This window comes from Beta vulgaris, chromosome 4 (genome assembly GCF_026745355.1).
Source record: "Beta vulgaris subsp. vulgaris cultivar EL10 chromosome 4, EL10.2, whole genome shotgun sequence".
Taxonomy (NCBI): Eukaryota; Viridiplantae; Streptophyta; class Magnoliopsida; order Caryophyllales; family Amaranthaceae; genus Beta; species Beta vulgaris.
In genome coordinates, this window is record NC_079205.1 from 58,074,867 (window position 1) to 58,093,809 (window position 18,943).

The 18,943-nt window shown below is 34.8% G+C and overlaps 3 protein-coding genes and 1 long non-coding RNA gene across 4 annotated transcripts; all 4 read left to right on the top strand.

The window, feature by feature from the left end:
• The first annotated feature begins 812 nt into the window (after positions 1-812).
• LOC104890495 (ribosomal lysine N-methyltransferase 3) lies at positions 813-4,819 on the top strand. The gene is made up of 5 exons (XM_010676004.4): positions 813-965; positions 1,052-1,424; positions 2,496-2,692; positions 2,906-3,179; positions 3,584-4,819. The coding sequence occupies exons 1-5, from the start codon at positions 853-855 to the stop codon at positions 4,241-4,243; spliced, it is 1,617 nt and encodes a 538-aa protein (XP_010674306.2). The 5' UTR covers positions 813-852; the 3' UTR covers positions 4,244-4,819.
• A 559-nt stretch (positions 4,820-5,378) lies between these two features.
• Positions 5,379-7,933, top strand: LOC104890494 (4,5-DOPA dioxygenase extradiol). Its single transcript, XM_010676003.4, has 3 exons — positions 5,379-5,865; positions 6,831-7,201; positions 7,712-7,933. The coding sequence occupies exons 1-3, from the start codon at positions 5,503-5,505 to the stop codon at positions 7,899-7,901; spliced, it is 924 nt and encodes a 307-aa protein (XP_010674305.1). The 5' UTR covers positions 5,379-5,502; the 3' UTR covers positions 7,902-7,933.
• Positions 7,934-8,076: 143 nt separating this feature from the next.
• On the top strand, positions 8,077-10,751 carry LOC130591301 (uncharacterized). Its single transcript, XR_008969124.1, has 2 exons — positions 8,077-8,219; positions 10,009-10,751. It is a non-coding gene; the product is annotated as an uncharacterized LOC130591301 (long non-coding RNA).
• A 1,069-nt stretch (positions 10,752-11,820) lies between these two features.
• LOC104890492 (4,5-DOPA dioxygenase extradiol) lies at positions 11,821-15,659 on the top strand. Its single transcript, XM_010676002.4, has 3 exons — positions 11,821-12,258; positions 14,038-14,411; positions 15,157-15,659. The coding sequence occupies exons 1-3, from the start codon at positions 11,836-11,838 to the stop codon at positions 15,347-15,349; spliced, it is 990 nt and encodes a 329-aa protein (XP_010674304.4). The 5' UTR covers positions 11,821-11,835; the 3' UTR covers positions 15,350-15,659.
• The last annotated feature ends 3,284 nt before the right edge of the window (positions 15,660-18,943 follow it).

Genomic DNA, 18,943 nt, shown 5'->3' on the forward strand with positions numbered 1-18,943 from the left:
TTGAGTTTTAATTTGTGTAAACCAAAACCACCCATAGGCCCAACAAGCCCCCCCTCCCCCTCTTTTCCCTCCCCAACAATATTAAAATTTTTGCTTCCACTAAGTTTTAAACCTTGATCTCCTATGTGGGAGATAGAAAACCATACCATTAGAACCAAGGGTCCTTGATACTGCGACAACGACAATCATATTGCCTTTTAATGTAGAGATCCCATGTATAAATATCCTGTCAAAATTTACCAATAAAAAGTAAGATTCAATAAAAACTTGATAAATGAACATGAACAAGTTAATCAATCCCGAAGTGAAATTCATTATGCTATTTCCAAACCTCATAATTTAAACAGTCCAAATCTCAGCTGTTCACCGAGACTCAAGAGATTTAGGTAGGCTATGTTCTTTTGAATTGAATTAATGAATATTTAGTCAAGAAGATTCAGTTCAATTGGTTTTCTCTGACAAAACAAGTTAAATTTAATTCAAACAAATCAGTTCCATTTAATTTAGTTTAATCTATACTAATATATTAAAAGGCATGCCTAAGCCAGAAACGGTGCCACGTGACGCTCTCCCTAAGGAAGTTTTACTCCATGTAATGGACAACAATAAAAAAAAAATTAGAAATTGCATAGTGTAAGGTTTGATCCCGAAACCTCAAGAACATACACTAAAGTCTTAACCACTAGACCAAATAATATTTAGTGTTATCATCTTAAATTATAACTTTAATAAATGAAAATTTTCCGTACCTGGGGCGTAGCCCGGGCCTAATAACTAGTTCAGTCTAAAAAAACAGAGCCGTGGTCAGTCTTCAAGCTAGCTTTTCACCTTCAACAATCAACCGCTCCAAAGATGCCATTTAGCTTCCAACGTCTAAAACCCTCTCAAAATCCTGTCGCAACGAAACCCTCTCAACATCCCTCTCGACGACGACGACTTCCACCAACAATGGCTTCCAGTTCCAGGTACACATTCTCTCTCCTCATTTTTTCTCCATTCTCCTCCTCATTCCTCTCTTCCACTCACTACTCTTTCTCTCTCCTCTCAACAGGCGTCTTCGTGCTTTCAAACGATGGATGTCCTCAAACGGCATTAAATTCAGCGACGCCCTAGAATTTCTGGAAACACAAAACTCCGGAATCTGCGTCAAGTCAAAATGCGACTTAAAAGAAGGAGACCTAATTGCTACAATCCCTAAAATTGCTTGCTTGACGATTCGAACCTCCGCAGCTTCGTCAATGATTGAAGCTGCTGATTTTGATGGATTGTTAGGACTTTCTGTTGCGGTTATGTACGAGAGAAGTTTAGGTTTGAAGTCTCCTTGGTGTGGTTACCTTGACCTGTTGCCTAAATTTGAGCCTTTGCCTTTTGTTTGGAGTTTGGATGATGTTGATCGCCTTCTTTGTGGTACTGAGCTACATAAGGTGCGGTTTCATGACCTCTTTATATAGTCGTGTATTCGCTGTACACGCGATTATACCATGTGCGCGGTACACCCAAGGCTTTTCTTTCATTCATTTTGATTCTCATTGTGCTAATAGTTGCTAAACAAGATTATATTGTTGGATGTACCATGCTCACAGTGTGAAATTTGCATATCTAACATATGTTTGATTCATGCTTGGATTGATGGAAATTGTTTTTCTGTTTTTGTGGAATTTGGTATTAATCTTGAGTTGGCTTATCTATTCGTGATTTTGTTTTCATTTGAAATTTGTGAACTTCAAGAAATTGTGGTGATATTGTGTATGTATACATGAAGTGTGATCATGTTTAACAGCAGTAAGTATTGACATGGTGTAAACAAGGGCAATTAGGAACTGTGCTTATAGTGATGATTAACAGCTAGGATGACCTTTCAAGAACTTGTGGTAGTATCTCTCTTGTTTTAACTTTTAATATGATACACCACTTTGGGTATTTAGAGTTCTATCTTCTTCTTCCATTCCTTGGTAGATAGAGAACTTGATTAGTATTTGTTTTCAGTTGGCTAAGTTGGCACTAGTTAATATTCGGTTTGAAGAAACCTTGGTTTGGAGCTTGGATCTAGGTTGTGTTTGCTCTCGTTTACCTATGAATTCCAAAAAGATGTATCTATTTTTATGCCCAAGGATTTGCATTTATCAGATTCTTGAAAGAGCTCATCAAAAATTGTTTTACTTAAAGTTGGAATTGCGTAAGTTAGTGCGAGTTACCGTCTATCTGAACTCATTGTTCAGCAATCAAAGTGTAGCCTGAGCTTCTAGTGGAAAGTTCCAGTAGTATAGTTCTTGATCTATGACATTACAGTTTTGCTTACAATCCCCGGACCCTGCTTATCAAATTCTACTTTAAGTTTTATGTGAGTGTAGCTAAGGTGAACTTGTTTTGATATCATAGGTTTTGCATGCTGGAGTTTTGAGATTTCTCCTTTCAATCTCTCGTAAACAGTGTAGCTAGGAGATGATGTTTTAGTGTTTTTCCAATTTTCATGATTTTTGTACACTTGTAGGCAGACGATCAAAGAAGACAAAGCTCTCATCTATGAGGACTGGAAAGAGTGCATTCTACCTCTAATTCATTCAGCTGAATTTGCACTTGATCCAAAATTTTTCGGTGTTGAGGATTACTTTGCTGCAAAAAGCCTTATAGCATCTCGATCCTTTCAAATTGATGACTACCATGGCTCCGGAATGGTTCCTTTGGCGGATCTGTAAGTTAAATACTTCCTTCTTAGTTCTCACCCAATGGAAGTATTTAGATTACACTGCTACAACTGAGAGCTTTCTTTCATTGCAAAATCCATGATGATTTGGTGATTGCTAATCAAATGCTTTAAAATGAATAAAATCTCTAGATGCTCTAATTCTTTGCGTACTGCTTTCTGACTTTAAAAGGTTAATAGAAATTTTCTTCTTTTCTTCAGTTTTAATCACAAGACCGGAGCTGAGGATGTGCACTTTACCTCTGCACCATCTCCTGATGATTCCGATGACAGTGCTGACAGCGTGACTGATGATGAGAATGACAAAAATGAGGAATTTCAATCAGAGACATCTCAGTGTGAAGATAATGGTTCATCGGGTGCTTCACTTGTTCCGAGCTCCTTAGATGGTCCTAACTTGGAGTCTGAAGACATACCTGACAATCCCCTTGTCTTGGAAATGATTCTTGTGAAAGATGTCAATGCCGGTGCTGAGGTATCTCTTGTTAGGCTTTATCTACTCTCTATATGTTTTTTATTTATCATCATCATTCCGAAGATGACGCATTGTCATTTGGGCTTCCTATTATTGCCCCTTTCTTAGTGTTACCTGATTTGCTAACTAATCCGAAAAAGGCAAATACGTGCAAGTGGTATACTTTTGGATCTTTACGTACCCATTTTGTTATATCATGAATTAGGTAACACTCCCCTCTCCCATCTTCCCTCTCACTTAAAGTTGAAATTGTGGTAATTACTTCATTTTTCCATAGTGATCTGTGACTCTGTTCCACAATGCCTTGTTTTAATTGTTATAAATTTGAGATGGCATTCTGGGCATCATATATGCAAACACGGGCTTCCTCTCTTCTGAGTTCTGACATTTCTTATCTATTTCAGGTCTTTAACACATATGGGTCTATGGGAAATGCAGCATTGCTCCATAGATACGGATTTACGGAACTAGACAATCCTTATGACATTGTCAATATTGATATAGAATTGGTACTCCCGTGGAGTTCATCTCTCTTTTCTAATCGTCACAGTAGAGCAAGACTATCTTTATGGAGAAAGCTCGGCTACTCAGGTTGTGAAAGCGAAAATTCAGAATACTTTGAAGTTTCATATAACGGTGAACCCCAACTTGAGCTATTGTCCTTGCTTTACATAATCTTATTGTCTGAAGAAGCATATACTAAGTTGGATCTCACCTTAGCCTTTAAAGGAAATTCCACCGAGTCTGCTTTAACTATTATGTCAAAGAAAGGCAAAGTTCTAGAGGGAGAAATTTCTGAAATGACTAGTGATATGTTATTGACTAAGGGTGTCTGTAAGGCTCTAATATCACTTGCTGATATAAGAGAGCGCCTGTATGGCACAAGCTTGTTGGAACATGAAATCGAGAACCTAAGTAACTGTGATTGTACTACCGAAAGAAAGTTGTACCATTCATTGGTCCTTCGTGTCAGTGAAAGAAGGATCTTACAAAAGCTGAGAACTTACGCTGAGGCGGGTGCTAAGGCGCTAAGGCCGCATGCGAGGAAGAAGTTGAAATCATGATTTGGTACGTAGCTTTGTGATGAATCATGAATGGCATTATCATTTGATCTGAGCTGGCATGAGTTGGAGAAGCAGTTTTGCTGAATTATTTGTTACATTTGTTTTTTATCTTAACAAGTTCACTAAGCAAGGCAAAGCCAAAAAAATGCATTTTCTGCTGAATTTGTTTGTGATTGAGACATTAAACTGATCCTGATATGTATCACTTTCAGATTTCATTTTTTTTGCTAAGAACTTGCGGCAGTCTCTTATTCTATGCATCTGATGATCCCCTTATCTTGTTAAACTTATTCTGAGTACTACTCCTATGCTGTTGTACCTGCCCATTTGGTTGAACAGCTAGTTGTGAGTGTTTTGGTTTAAGGAGTGAGGTTCGTGCTGATATTGGAAAAATGCTTATGTTAAGACTATTGAATTAAAGTTGGTCTCACAAGTCACAAGAGCAACATGTTATGCTTCATGTTAGATTTCAAGGGCTATTAAATGTTCTGTACAACCTATCGGAAACAAAAAAAAGGTATCCATTACTACTACAAAGTGTTTGGTTGGTTGACATGAGAAAACATGGACGGTAAAGTTTCTTGTTAATTTTTTTGAGTGGAATTTCATAGTAATTTAAAAACTCTAAAGTTGTTTGTTTGGACAAGCCGAGATCATCTCACTTAGAAGCTGCTTTTCGGATTCAGCGATCTACCAAAACTTCGCCTGGAAGAGGTTGATTCTTGCCTATTCTTCATCTGTCTAACTGTCTTCTTACTCTTATATTGTCATAAATACAGGAAAGTCAGCTTTTCACTAAATTGATTAATTGAGTTATCTATTTGTTCTATCCTTTCTGAGTAATCAGAATTTTTCATGTCATTTTTCACTAATTATACTGAACAAGCACTTAATTCATGTGAATTGTGATGTTTTTACCAAGTGCACATAAAATAAAGTAAAATTACAAAAATACCCTTCTTATTTTAACAGTGACCCATACAGCCATAGCCCATAACGCCATAAGTTCATAGCAGCTTTAGGTTTATCCTTGTTTCTTAAGTCGGCAGCCACGTGGCAAATAATTGGTCAAACTTTCACGAAGTTTCCATTATCTCTCTTGTCCAAATCTTCTCCAATATACTATTGTGTAATCGTGTTTCACGCTACTGTATTAAATCAGGACGATCTGATTGGTCAGTTTCAATGAGATCTTTATAATTTATGATTGATACGACTAATAATCCAAGCTATCAATAAAAGTAGCTAATATACTTAATATGATACTTTCGTGCCAAAACTTGCAACTAAAATCATCACTTCAAGTTTCTTCAATCTCAACCCCAGAAATCAACAGAAGAACATTACTCAAATTCCTAATTAGCTCAAATCTGAAAATGGGTAGTGAAGATAACATCAAAGAAACCTTCTTTATTTCTCATGGAACTCCAATGATGGCAATTGATGATTCAAAGCCTTCTAAAAAATTCCTTGAAAGTTGGAGAGAGAAAATATTCTCTAAAAAACCCAAGGCTATTCTCGTCATTTCTGCTCACTGGGAAACTGATCAACCTTCTGTTAATGTTGTGGACATCAATGATACCATCTATGATTTCAGAGGTTTTCCTGCTCGTTTGTACCAGGTCTTTCTCTCTCCTCCCATCTTTTTTTTTTTTTTTTTGAGTTGTGATTTTTTTATTTGATTTCTTTATACTTTCTCCGTAACAGAAAGAATACAATAATTGGATATTATTATTTGTGAGATATAAAATATTTAATTGTTGCGTTTTTTATGTTACGGAGGAAGTATTTTTTGTTACCAAGTTTTTGCATAATTATTAAAGTGAAATAGTGAAAAGGGTTTATGTTGTATGAATTTTTCTGGATGTATGAAGATAGTGAAGTTTTAATTTTTACATGATTGAGGGTGTTAGTTTAGGCATATGTAAGGTAGAATTTGTTTGCATAAAAGTAGTGATACATGTTGTGTATGGAATTATTTGATGTGTTACTTATGACAAATTTCTAAGATTGGATCATTTGAGTCAATGGTCAATATCATGCCTAGATGTGTTTTTATCCAAAAATGGTAGTTGTAATCTCTTTGCCTAAACTTATTTGGGCTGAAGTTGCTGGACCTTATTAGCCGTAAAACTTATAGTATAAACTTTGTAAGGTGAAGAGAGCGCATCTGAAAAATGTAAGAACGTTTTTTTATAAATGCTCTTGTTAAGTATAGATTGTTTGATTATAATTCTTAGATAGTGTTAGATATTGTGGAAACTCCATAAATTGGAGTGTTTACCATTGATCCTATTTAATTTATAGTGAAGCATACAAGATATTAGTCCTAATTAGATAAGGAAACCTAATAATATTGTAACACTATACAAGATTTTAGTCCTATAACAATTAATATCAGAAGAAATCTCACCATTATGTGTTAGGGAGTTCGAAATCTCACATTATTAGATGAATTTGGCACTTGAAATGTATTAAATTAAACGTAGGAGTAAATCAAACATGTTGTACTGCAGTTTGGGGTGGAAGTTGTTTTGTTGTATTATAACTGAAATTTATTAATGTAGCTCTTTCACTTGTTTACCAGTTTAAGTACTCGGCTCCTGGATCTCCAGAACTGGCAAACAGGATACAAGATCTTCTCGCAGGATCTGGCTTCAAATCTGTGAACACTGACAAGAAACGAGGGCTTGATCACGGTGCATGGGTGCCTCTAATGCTGATGTATCCTGAAGCTGACATCCCTGTTTGTCAGCTCTCTGTCCAATCGCATTTGGATGGAACACACCACTATAAGTTGGGACAAGCGTTGGCTCCTCTAAAGGATGAAGGTGTCCTCATCATTGGTTCCGGAAGTGCAACACACCCTTCGAATGGTACCCCTCCTTGTTCTGATGGAGTTGCTCCGTGGGCTGCAGCTTTTGATCGCTGGCTTGAAACAGCTCTGACAAATGGAAGGTAATTTCTTTTCTTTTCAGCTAAAAACTAGAATGAACAAAAATTCAAACTTCAAATGTATGGTTATTGCTATGGCCTTTTTGGCTTCTCGATCATGATATTGCTTCTTGTCTCGCTTGGAACTACAAAGCTTTTTTCGGATCGAAAGAATTGGAGAAACAGGAAGGCGAGGGAGAGGAAATGGTCGATAAGTCATTGTTTGGATATTAACTTAATATTAAAATATAATCCTAGATTCAAATTGCATGACTAGAGCGCTCATCTGAGTTGTATCTGCTGAACTAATTTACTTCTGCTAAACTTTACTTATGTTTGCTAAATTTACCTTATATATCTACTAAAATTATTCTTGATCTTGGCTTGTTAAGCATTTTGGTGGTTTGAGGCAGCTAGGGCCTTACCGCCTGACTACATTCTATGTTTTTCATACTGTTGATTAAGACAACAGTAGCTAGCTGTTAAAACATTGATCTTTGTATTTTTGACTATTATCTACTCTCTGGTTTTCAGCTATGAAGAAGTGAACAAATATGAAACTAAAGCACCAAACTGGAAATTGGCTCATCCTTGGCCTGAGCACTTTTATCCACTGCATGTAGCCATGGGTGCCGCTGGTGAAAATTCGAAGGCAGAACTTATTCACAACAGTTGGGATGGTGGTATCATGTCGTATGGCTCCTACAAGTTCACTTCCACCTAATTTCAACATTGTAATACTTGTTTAGTTTGTATCATCTCTTCAGCTCAATTATATTCTCTTCAAGAATGAATTAATCAGATCGAGTCTATATATATATATATATATATATACTTATATAATATATATATTATATATATATATATATACTTATATATATATAATATATATAATATACTATATATATATATATATACACTTATATAGTTATATCTGAACTTATGTAGTTATGCTAATTATTACATTATCAAGCCTTTGTGAATTCTTGCAGAAACTATGGGTTAACCATTCGGATATTGATTGACTGATGAAATTAATCAGGTGTGATTCTGAAACTCTGTTTATGGGTTCAAGATGTCCCTTGATATTTGATAATTTCTTGCTATCTTACTAAACAGAAAGTCTCATTGATTGTTCTGTAATACATGCATGCATTGTGATCATTTCTAGATGTTTATAATACTTGGTCTTATTGCATTTCTTTGAGAGTTCAATACATTTTGTTGCTCAAATTTTATTTTATGTATCATATGTACATAAGACCAATTAAGTTGATTATGTGATTCTGATCAACTTTATGATCTTCTGTGAAATTGTCTGTGATTTATTTATTTATTTATTCCTATGATCCTTCTTTGATGGAGTATTGTCTAACTCTCTAAAGACATTTCTCAACTTTGTCTCTTTCAATCAAATTTCATCGTCTTTGTATTTTCATAATGTACTTGTAATTTTGATAAATTCTTACTTTCTTTATTTATATGAGCGTTCCAGTCGAGCAACCACCTATTCCAAAATCATCAAAATTCAGAAAGAATCATGGTTATATGTGAACATATTTGCTTATGTCAACATTTATCGATATCAGTGGATTTCAGCTGGTTGGAAATAACTGAAAAACAAAACTATATGGAATTAGGTTTTGATAACTTTCTTTGTTTTTGTTGAAAAAGGATGCATTAAAGTTTAAATAGTAGTATCATACAGCTCTTGGGAGCAAACCATGTAGTCATTACTAATACATTCCTCTAGATAAGTCTCTACGCAATAGCTAGGAACATGTTGGAAAATTCTAGCTACTCTATTACAAATTTGCGGGTCTTCATGTGTCATACAATATTTTGCCATCGTGTCCGCAATCTTGTTGTCTTGTCGCTTACAATGTAGGATCTTGATTTCCTCAAACTTCATGCGTAACTCCCTGCATTTACATAGTACATCAGAATATATATTAGTTTGGGTTATATGTTGGTCACGGAGTTGTGTGGCCGTTTTACAATCGGAGAAAAGTACCAATTTCCTAAAGCCATGGTGGAGGGCAAATGCTAACCCCTCATGAATACCTTGCAGTTCGGCCCCCAACGCATCACGTGCGAATGTGGTTTTTGTAAAGCCGCTCACCCATTTTCCCTCACTTGTTCTCACTACCCCTGCTAGCCACTTTTGATCATAGTTAAAGTCTTAAAGAGAACATTGAAAAGTGGATTTGAAAATGAGTTGGAGGAGATATAAATGCTGTGGGAAAAACAAGTTGTTTTCACCTTTTTGCTATCTCATTAAGGAAGTCATTGAAGTATATATATACACTATTACGGTTGGTAACTGATTAAGTTGTTTTCACTTTTTTTCCCCCTTTTGCTATGTCATTAAGGAAGTTGTTGAAGTATATACACTATTAAGGTTGGTTAAATGATTAGATTATATTAGTTGGTGCAGAAGTGCATAATCATTCGAAGTTCTGGTGGTTGGTGTGGGATTTTGATGGGCATCCTAAGCTGCTAGCTCATTTTGTGTGACAAGTTGGCAAGGAAACCATGGATGTAAAAGAGAGTTTATTTAGGAGACGTATAGCCTAAGATGATTTGGAGAGCACAGTACGATGAAAGTTGTAAGCTGTGTTCGGGGGTAGTTATTGTCTATTGTTGGCCTCTATGGTAGAATCAGTCAGTCGGGGGCCTGAGAGATGTGGTTTACCCTGTGGCGGATGTCAGCGGTTCGAGTCCGCTTATCTCTAACTCGTGAACTTAGCCAAAACAAAGCTATATGATAGCACCCAATTTTTCCTATTCGGTCGTTCAGTCTATGATTTATCATTCATGTCATGTTGTAGGGTGGAAGTAGAATCAATAACCACGTCCTCTTTGAATGTGAACTAATCAAGAGTGTGTGGGAGGAAAGCAAGCATGCTGCTTTGGTAGAAGATGGTCATGTGGGTTCAGTGGCGGCAAAGCTGATTAAGTGAACTAGCAAGATGGGAAAAGATAGGTGAGAGAAATCATGACAATTGCGTGGGTGATTTGGTTTTGTCGAAACCATTTTGTATATGCTCATGAAATATTGAAAGTTCACGTCATGGTTGTAAGTTTTCTTCAAATTGTGGCTGATTTTGATGCTTACAAACAATAGGTATTACCTTCTTTCATTCGCACTAGGCCAAGTTTATTTAGCACACAACGAAAGGAACCACCCCTGGGTACGCTGAAGATAAATGTTGATGTCCATATGGTGGAGGGTGTATATAGGAATGGGGGTTGTGATATGGGATGCTGATGGGAGAATTGTGTTGGTTGTTGTGAAAAGGATGGACTTTGGCTAGGACACAAGGTTGGCTGAAGTTGCTGCGCTGCTTGCTATGGGCTGTAGGTTGCTCGGAGATGTGGGCATGATGATGTTTGGCTTGAGGGAGATGCACTCGACGTGGTTCATGAGGTGTTGAAGGAGAATGATGGTTGTGCTCCAATCTGCTTGTTATTCCTTCAAAGACTCTCCGAGTAGCGGTTATGTATAATAATGCGCCACAATTTATGTTTCCTATAACCGCTAAATTCGCTAATACAATCAGCACGTCTTTAATGTGAACAACTAATTATAATAACATTTTTGCTTAAGCACAATATAAAAAAAATTCTCGCATCCAGTCTTACGTGGACGATATGCAAGGAAATAATATTAACTTTGATGCAAAATAGGAATTAAAACTTGCTTTTGTAATATCTATGAAAAAAAATCTAGATAATTCGTAACTATTTCTGGACAAATAGATTATTACACTTACGATCTTACGAGTGATTGAGGGATCAAATCATTATTAAGTTTCATATCTATAACAATATACTAATTATATTACCAAAGATGTCTTAGCCTAGTGGTTAAGATTGATATGTTACTCTCTCATTAAAAAAATTCTTGTCTAAATCATTAATAAGATATTATAGGAAACAAAATCTTCTACATAGAAATATTCTTTAACCAAAAAACATATATAATTCTTTATAAGAGGTCGTTTGAAATAAAATTTTCAAGGAAATGAAAATTCCAACGATAACCAAACGAATCCTAATACATGCCGAGTTAAGCTCGGACCTAAACTAGTGAACCTTCCAAACTTAAAAAATTATGCTATGTAAATGTGAACCAAAACCATCATATTGACACAAAACCTACTCAAAACTAATGAGCCATTAAAACTAAAAATATAAATAATCATGTCACAATGAAAAAAAGTAGTACTCCCTCCGTCCTATAATATAGTGCCTATTTCATTTTTGGTGGGTCAAACTTTAAAATCTTTGACCGAATATTCTCATTTGTATATATAAAAAAACATATTCATGTGGGATCTTGTTAGATTCGTCTCAATGTGTAGTTTCATAATATCAACTTTTTATATTTTTTATTAAAACGAAATTGAAGATATTAAAGGTCAAAGTTACGTCTTAAAGACCGTTTAAAAAAGAAACAAGCACTATATTATGGGACGGAGGGAGTATTATTTATCCATTACAAAAATACCGAAAATTCTACGTTCAAAAGAGTGTAGCGTCAAAGAAACCAAAGGGGGTTGGTAACTTGGTAATTGGTATAGGTCAGCTCACACGTCAACCATCTGTAGTTGTCCATATACAATTATAACTTTATCTTTGTTATAGTTATAAATATGACGCGGCAACAACGCAAGTTTCGCAACCCAAATAATTCCTTTCATAACAATTTCAAAACTTCAACCAAATTCACAAATCTTCACCTTATTTTCTTCACATCTCTTCTAACAATCTTCGTGTTGTTTTATTTTGTTGTCAACATCTCAAAATTTGGCAAACCAACAAAAATGAGTTATAATAGTGGTGCAAAAATTATGGAGACTTTTTACATATCGCATGGATCGCCGATGCTAGCGATCGACGATTCGATTCCTGCGAGACATTTTTTAAAGAGTTGGAGAGAGAAAATATATGATCAAAAACCAAAAGCTATCTTAATTATTTCGGGTCACTGGGAAACACATGAACCTACGGTTAATGCGGTTGATCGTTGTGATACTATCTATGATTTTTATGGCTTTCCTGCTCCTATGTATAAGGTATGTATACTATGTTGTTTTTGTTTCTCTATCTTTAATTTGTCGTTTGCGTGGATGTCATCTAATTTAGTTAGTAGAGTCCGCGGAAGGGATGCAATATGTGAGATTGAACTTGTCTATATCAGTGCGGTTAGTTGTTAAAATAGTATTGTGGAAAGAAATTTCTTTGGTTTAGGGAAATAAATTTAAAGTTGGAGTGATGAATTGATGATTATTCGGCTATTTTGAGCTGAATTTTAGTGGGAACTAAGAAGGTGGTAACAATTAACAAATGGTGGAGTGTCATTTTTTTTTTTTATGTCTTTCATGGGTTTGGTGAGATATTTTCTTCTTGTTATTTTTTTTTTTTTTTGGATACGTATTCATACAAGCTAAAAATATTTAAGGGAGAAGAGGGGTTTGGGGTGTCTGGCTTGTAATGGGCCTTTAGGTGGGGATCCAGTGTGAGGCAACCCAGAGAAATTCTTTTTATCAATTTTTTTTAAATGTGAAAAATAATTATACAATTTGATTATAATGAGGATGTTTGGGCTCATATATAGTATAATATACGTAAAATATACAGTTACAACTTTACAAAGATACCTTTAGTATCATCTATTAGGTGAGACTTTAGTGCGTGACATTTAGGCAATAGAATGATGCTATCCAACATTTCAACTGCGAAGTTTAAATTGCTGGTAAAATTTTCCTAGATGATAATAGAAGGTGTTCTCTAAATTTCTAATATATTAAGCACCATTTTTGTTTTAATATAGTCTTTGACTTGATCAACTCTTTATAAATCACTTGAAAAATATTGTCGAACATACCTTAATACTCCATCCATTTTCTTATTTAATAAATTCAATGCTTTGACTTGTTTAATTTATTCATCAATGGATATATTTGACCACACTAGTAACTTTGAAAATTTTACAATTCCTTAAAGTTTATATATTTGAAAGATACTGATTGAAACAATTGTATTAAATATTAATACACAAGGGAGTAATTTTTTGATATTAAATTTGGTGGTCATTGATGGCCATGTAAAGCAAAGTGTAAACATTAAAATTATATTCAAATAAAGGTAGGCCGGCCATGTTTGACAATTAACGAATGTAGTTGTTAGCTGATAGCTTGTATTAGTTGATAGTTGATAACTGATAGCTGATTGTATTAGCTAATCTGACTAGCTGATTGTATTAGCTAATCTGACTAGCTGATTGTATTAGTTAGTTGATTTGAATAGCTTATTATAGTAGTTGTTTGTACAAAAGTGTTCGGTAAGTAGCTGATATCTAATTGTTACATAATCGTGTAAAATGACCAAAAAGAATATATGCATAATTTATTGTTGTATCATATACTGTTTATTAATATAATTCTCAACAACTTTAAGACATAAATGTAGTTGACCCACTCATTATTCCCAAAAACCTCTAATGTCAAAAAGCTCCTCCCCTTAGCTTTTTCAAAAAGAGCTTCTTGAGCATAATCAGTTAATTGAAACCTCTCTTTACCAAACACTCAATTTAGAGGATTGACTAGTCAAATCCTTTAATATGAGTTCAAACTTCTAATTTTACCCCAAACCTCTGTTTACCAAATAAGGCCGCAGTGTTTTGCAATTACACATTTTTGGTATATAGTTTGAAACATTTGATATGATGATATAATTTTCATATATAGTAAAAAATATGTATGGTTAAACTTCAAACCAAAGTCAAAATGTTGCCATTATACCGTTATGCAAGTAGTATCAACTTTTAACACACCCATGAATTCTCTTCACAGCTTAAGTACCCTGCTCCTGGAGCTCCAGAATTGGCTAAGCGAGTGCAAGAACTACTGAAAGAGTCCGGATTAAAACGTGTGCACATAGACAAGAAACGAGGCCTTGATCATGGTGCCTGGGTGCCTTTGATGCTGATGTACCCTCAGGCTGATATTCCTGTTTGTCAACTTTCAATTCAAATGAACAAGGATGCTACATACCACTATAACATGGGCCAAGCATTGGCTCCTCTTAAGGAGGAAGGTGTTCTCATCATTGGTTCCGGAAGCGCGACTCATAACTTGAGGATCCTCAATAGGGATGCTTCTGGTGAAGTTGCTCCATGGGCTGGAGAGTTTGATAAATGGCTAGAAGAAGCTTTGATCAGTGGAAGGTAATGACTCTTTCATATATACTTTGATGCTCCACATTTAGGTACATATTGCAAGTTTTTGAATTGGTGAATTAGGATTGGCTATGATGATTTGAGTTAGCAAAGTGTACATGTATATGGGAGAAGTTCATAACTAGCTAATTGACTTCATTCATATCGTAGGCCGCTTTCTCCTTACCTATAAAAAAAATTATAGGGAAATTTTTTGAAACGATTTAAAATATAAATGTGATTTTATGGATGGAGGGAGTAGCTTTTAATCAGGCGATGTTATAATACCCATTAAATTCATAATTAATTAATTTTGCTATATCTCTTCAACAGCTATTTTATCGAGCTTACATAAATCATCATTTTCCCCTTTTTTTTGGGAATTGGATTCCATCAAACATTAATATTTATATCTAGTAGGTACCTCCGTTCTGTTTTAAATGAAACATTGGATGAAATGACACTATTCACTAATCAATTTTAACTCCAATTTGTCGCTATTATATAAAGAAAAACATAGTCAAGTGGGATCTTGTTAGATTCGTCTCGATGTATACTATCAAATTATAACTTTTTTATATTTTTTACGTTTACACAACTAAAGATATTAATGACTAAAGAAGCGCGTTGGGTTGCGTGAAAAAGCAAACGTTTCATTTAAAACGGAACGGAGGAAGTATGATAACAATTAAACGCGTTCCTTCTATTAGTAGTAAATCCTATGCTTATGTGATGGTTGAACTTCAATTTTCAGGCATGAAGATGTGAATCTGTACTTGCAGAAAGCTCCCCATGCAAAAAAGGCTCATCCAATGCCGGACCATTTTTACCCATTGCATGTAGCCCTGGGTGCTGCTGGTGAACACGCCAAGGGGGAGCTCGTTCATCGTAGCTGGGGTCTTGGTACCCTTTCCTATGCCTCCTACAAGTTCACCTCCCCGAACTAATTGTAATTTAGTGTAAATTTGTTAACGTGTGATAGCTAATTATGGTGGTGTGTCATCTTTCTACATGTACCATATTTTGAGTTCTTGATTTATCATCTTTTGTGGTGTTTAAACCAAGCTTACGTATGCCAACATGATGTGCACAACAATTTGGTAGTGTAGAACTTATGGAGTGATATACTGATATGATTATGGGCCCGAGGGGGGTTTCCTATGATTACTACCAGTTTCTTACGACAAGGAAGTATTGATTTGTTGTAAATGTAACGCTTTCTGTGCTCTCTCAATTTAAATAAAGTTTATGGCCATATTTTATTTTTTTTATAAATTGGTTGTATTTTGTTGACTCATTAAGAAGCAGCCTAAGCATGTACATCAACTGTCTTTTTTCTTTTTTTAGAAGAAGTAAAAACATCATGAGCCAATATTAGTACAACAAAGTAGACGTTGAATAATCTAGAGCCAAGCTATAAAATCATTCTCCCGGTTAAGTCCTTGCTTTGCCAATGAGTCCGCCACCACATTAGAGGCCCTTCCTTTGTGGATAATCTGAGCGTTGAGTTGAGATTTGATGGCATTCCGTATGAAATTCAGCATGAAATTCAGACTCCACGGTCTGCCAGTGCTCTCATTGCACCACCGTACTGCGTTTATAAAGTCTGACTAAAAAACGATAGGATAAGGGTTTATCTGAGTAGAGGAGATTGAGATCTGCACCACCCTGAAAATGGCGTATACTTCCGCTAAATTAATTTCCAGCGGAGGGATGGGGCATGAGAATAAACACATGAAGAACCAATAGTGTTTCGAAGTACTCCTCCAATGGCGCTACAATTGCGAATTGGATCAAGGGAAGCATCTATATTCCACTTTAAAGAGGAGTTTGATGGAGGGCTCCAAGTGTCGCTTTTGATAGTTCATTGTGCACAAGTAATATGAGATGGTTTTATTCTCCACTTTAGGCATTTTGGATTTCGAAGAACTTCATTACATGAGTATGGAAAAGGGTCTTGCCACCCTTTAATCCACCAACACAGCCGGGTAAGTACAAGATCTTGGAGCTGCTCGCTAGTACTTGTCATGTCTTTGAACATTCAGCTGTTTCTCTCCTTCCACAATGTCCATAAAATGATGAAAAAAATAGCCCTCCATATCTTCTTAAAAAGATCATTTGAAGAATTATACTGCCATTGTAGGAATAAATCCTTCAAAGATGAGGGCATAACCCACTGCACGTCCCATATTGCGAACCACCAAAGCCAAAGAGTTTGACGATTTTACAATGAACAAAAGTTTATGGCCATATTGTTTACTTTAACTCAATCAAGAGCTTTTTTTTTGCTAAATTATTAATAGAGACGGTCTAATTTTATTATAAAAGTATACCTATCTAGTAACTAAATGGATTAAACTAGTCAGTGAAATAAATTAACCTAGTCACTATTGGACTAATTCTCTTTTTAATATTGAGCTTACCATTATTTAATTTTAATTTAAAAGTAAATGGTCTCTTATAAGATAAACACTTTTTTTTGTTAGCGTTGATGAAGCTTTACTATGTCATTGATAATGAACCTGAGGTGTTGATGATAATAACATCCACGCTAGATCATTAAAAAATCAATTACATCAACACAACTACAAATCATTAACAAGAGCAACAGTAAGATTTCAAATAAACAATGCAAGCAATTTTTATACGGAAAACCTCTTTGATGCGGAGAATAAAGACAAGGATCTCTATTCTATATGGGAAGAGGGGTAGGACACCAAAATATTAGAAACCCCATTTTACCCTCATAACATCTCTATTATAACTACTTCCTTTAATGAAAAAACTAGCTACTTATTTTAATTAAAAAATAAAAAAAAAAGAAACTACCTACTTAATTTTAAAAATAAAAAAGACATTACAAAAAGAAAACCATCAACAATTCAAGTATCCCTAATTTATTCGATATAGTTAACAATTAATTTAATTTTTCTACATCGTATTTTCGCACGCATTGCGTGCATATAAAAACTAGTAATTAATTATGAGGAGTCTATAATCCTTTCTTTTTGTTCATTTCAAAAATTCAACTTTCCCCCTTCCCCTAAATATTTGTACTTCCTCCGTTTTCTTATTGTAACATTTTTTTTTTCATCAATTCCAATGCAAAATTTGGGCTTGTGTAATTGAAGAGAGAGAGAAAAAGGAAAAGTAAAAATAGAAAGTGTTGCAAGTAATTAATTATTTTTCTTTTAAAAAAGTGTTGCAAGTAAAACAAAAAAACGGAGAAAGTAATTACTTTATGACTTTTTTTTTACTACACAAAACTAGACCTAGCAAAGTTGGTCCTGATCCGAAAATTCGGTCCGAAATATCCGATTCGTGATCCGATCTGGGGTCTGAACCAGACGGTCCGAACCCGAAATGATTTGATCCGAAACTCATCCAAAATCTGAATGATCCGATATGATCTTGCCCGATCCGAAATGATCAATCCGATCCAAAGGTAACCCGACATCAAACCAATAAGAAATTATTGGCTTCATTAGGCTTTGATTCGATGTATCCGAAATTGACCTGTTTTTTTAAAAAAAACGATTATCACAAGTACTCTTTGGCACAAGTTTTGACTATGAAAATTAGTTATGTATATCTTTAGAAAGCACGAAGAGTGGCAGTTTCATCTATACATAACAAAAGCTCATAGTAAAAGAAACCATGAGACCAAAGGAGTAACAACTCCATACATAATAAAGGTGAATCAATCCACAATACGATCCACAACCGTCCGATCCGAAAAGCGTACCAAACCGATGATGATCCAAAACATAATTTGAATTTCGATCCGATCCGAAATGGTCTGGTCCGATTCCAGTCTGAATATAACTTGATCTGAAAACGGTCCGATCTGAATTGATCCAGTCTGAATCCGATCCTATTGGTCAGATCGCCTGGAACTCGTAATAACACCTTCACCACTTTAAAACTAGTATGCAAAAATTAATTTGTTTTTATTAACAATGCTAAGATAGCCATTTGCCATATTTTACTCCAATAAAAATAATATTTCCTTTGTTTTTGAGTTATATTATGACTTTCAGACAGTGTTCACAAAATTTACTTTGACCATCTTGCATCATTTACATAAGAAATAACATTATCGTGTGAAATATGGTTGGATTCAACTCAATATAAATTTTAAAAATAGCAACTTAATTTTTTAATAATAATGGTCGGAATTGTATGCTAGCAAACATTTAAATAGAACAAGTGGTAAAACTATAGAAAACATATAAAATAGTTGAGAAAGACATTAGTTTAACATAACCTTGTATCGGAATGAACATTTTGAAGAAGTTAAAAAAGAACATCATAATTAAGTCTAATTATTAAAAATTAAAGGCGTTATTTGATTTGAGTTAATGTTCCTTTTATCGTACTTTATTTTCCTTTACACGTCAGTTTTAACCTATGTGCACAATACTCATGTGACAATCGTGTGCATCATTTACAGCTTTGAGAAAAAAGACATAAAAATCTAAAATTAATTATAGTTAGACTCAAAAATTATAAAAACTTGAATGGACTCGATCCACAATAAC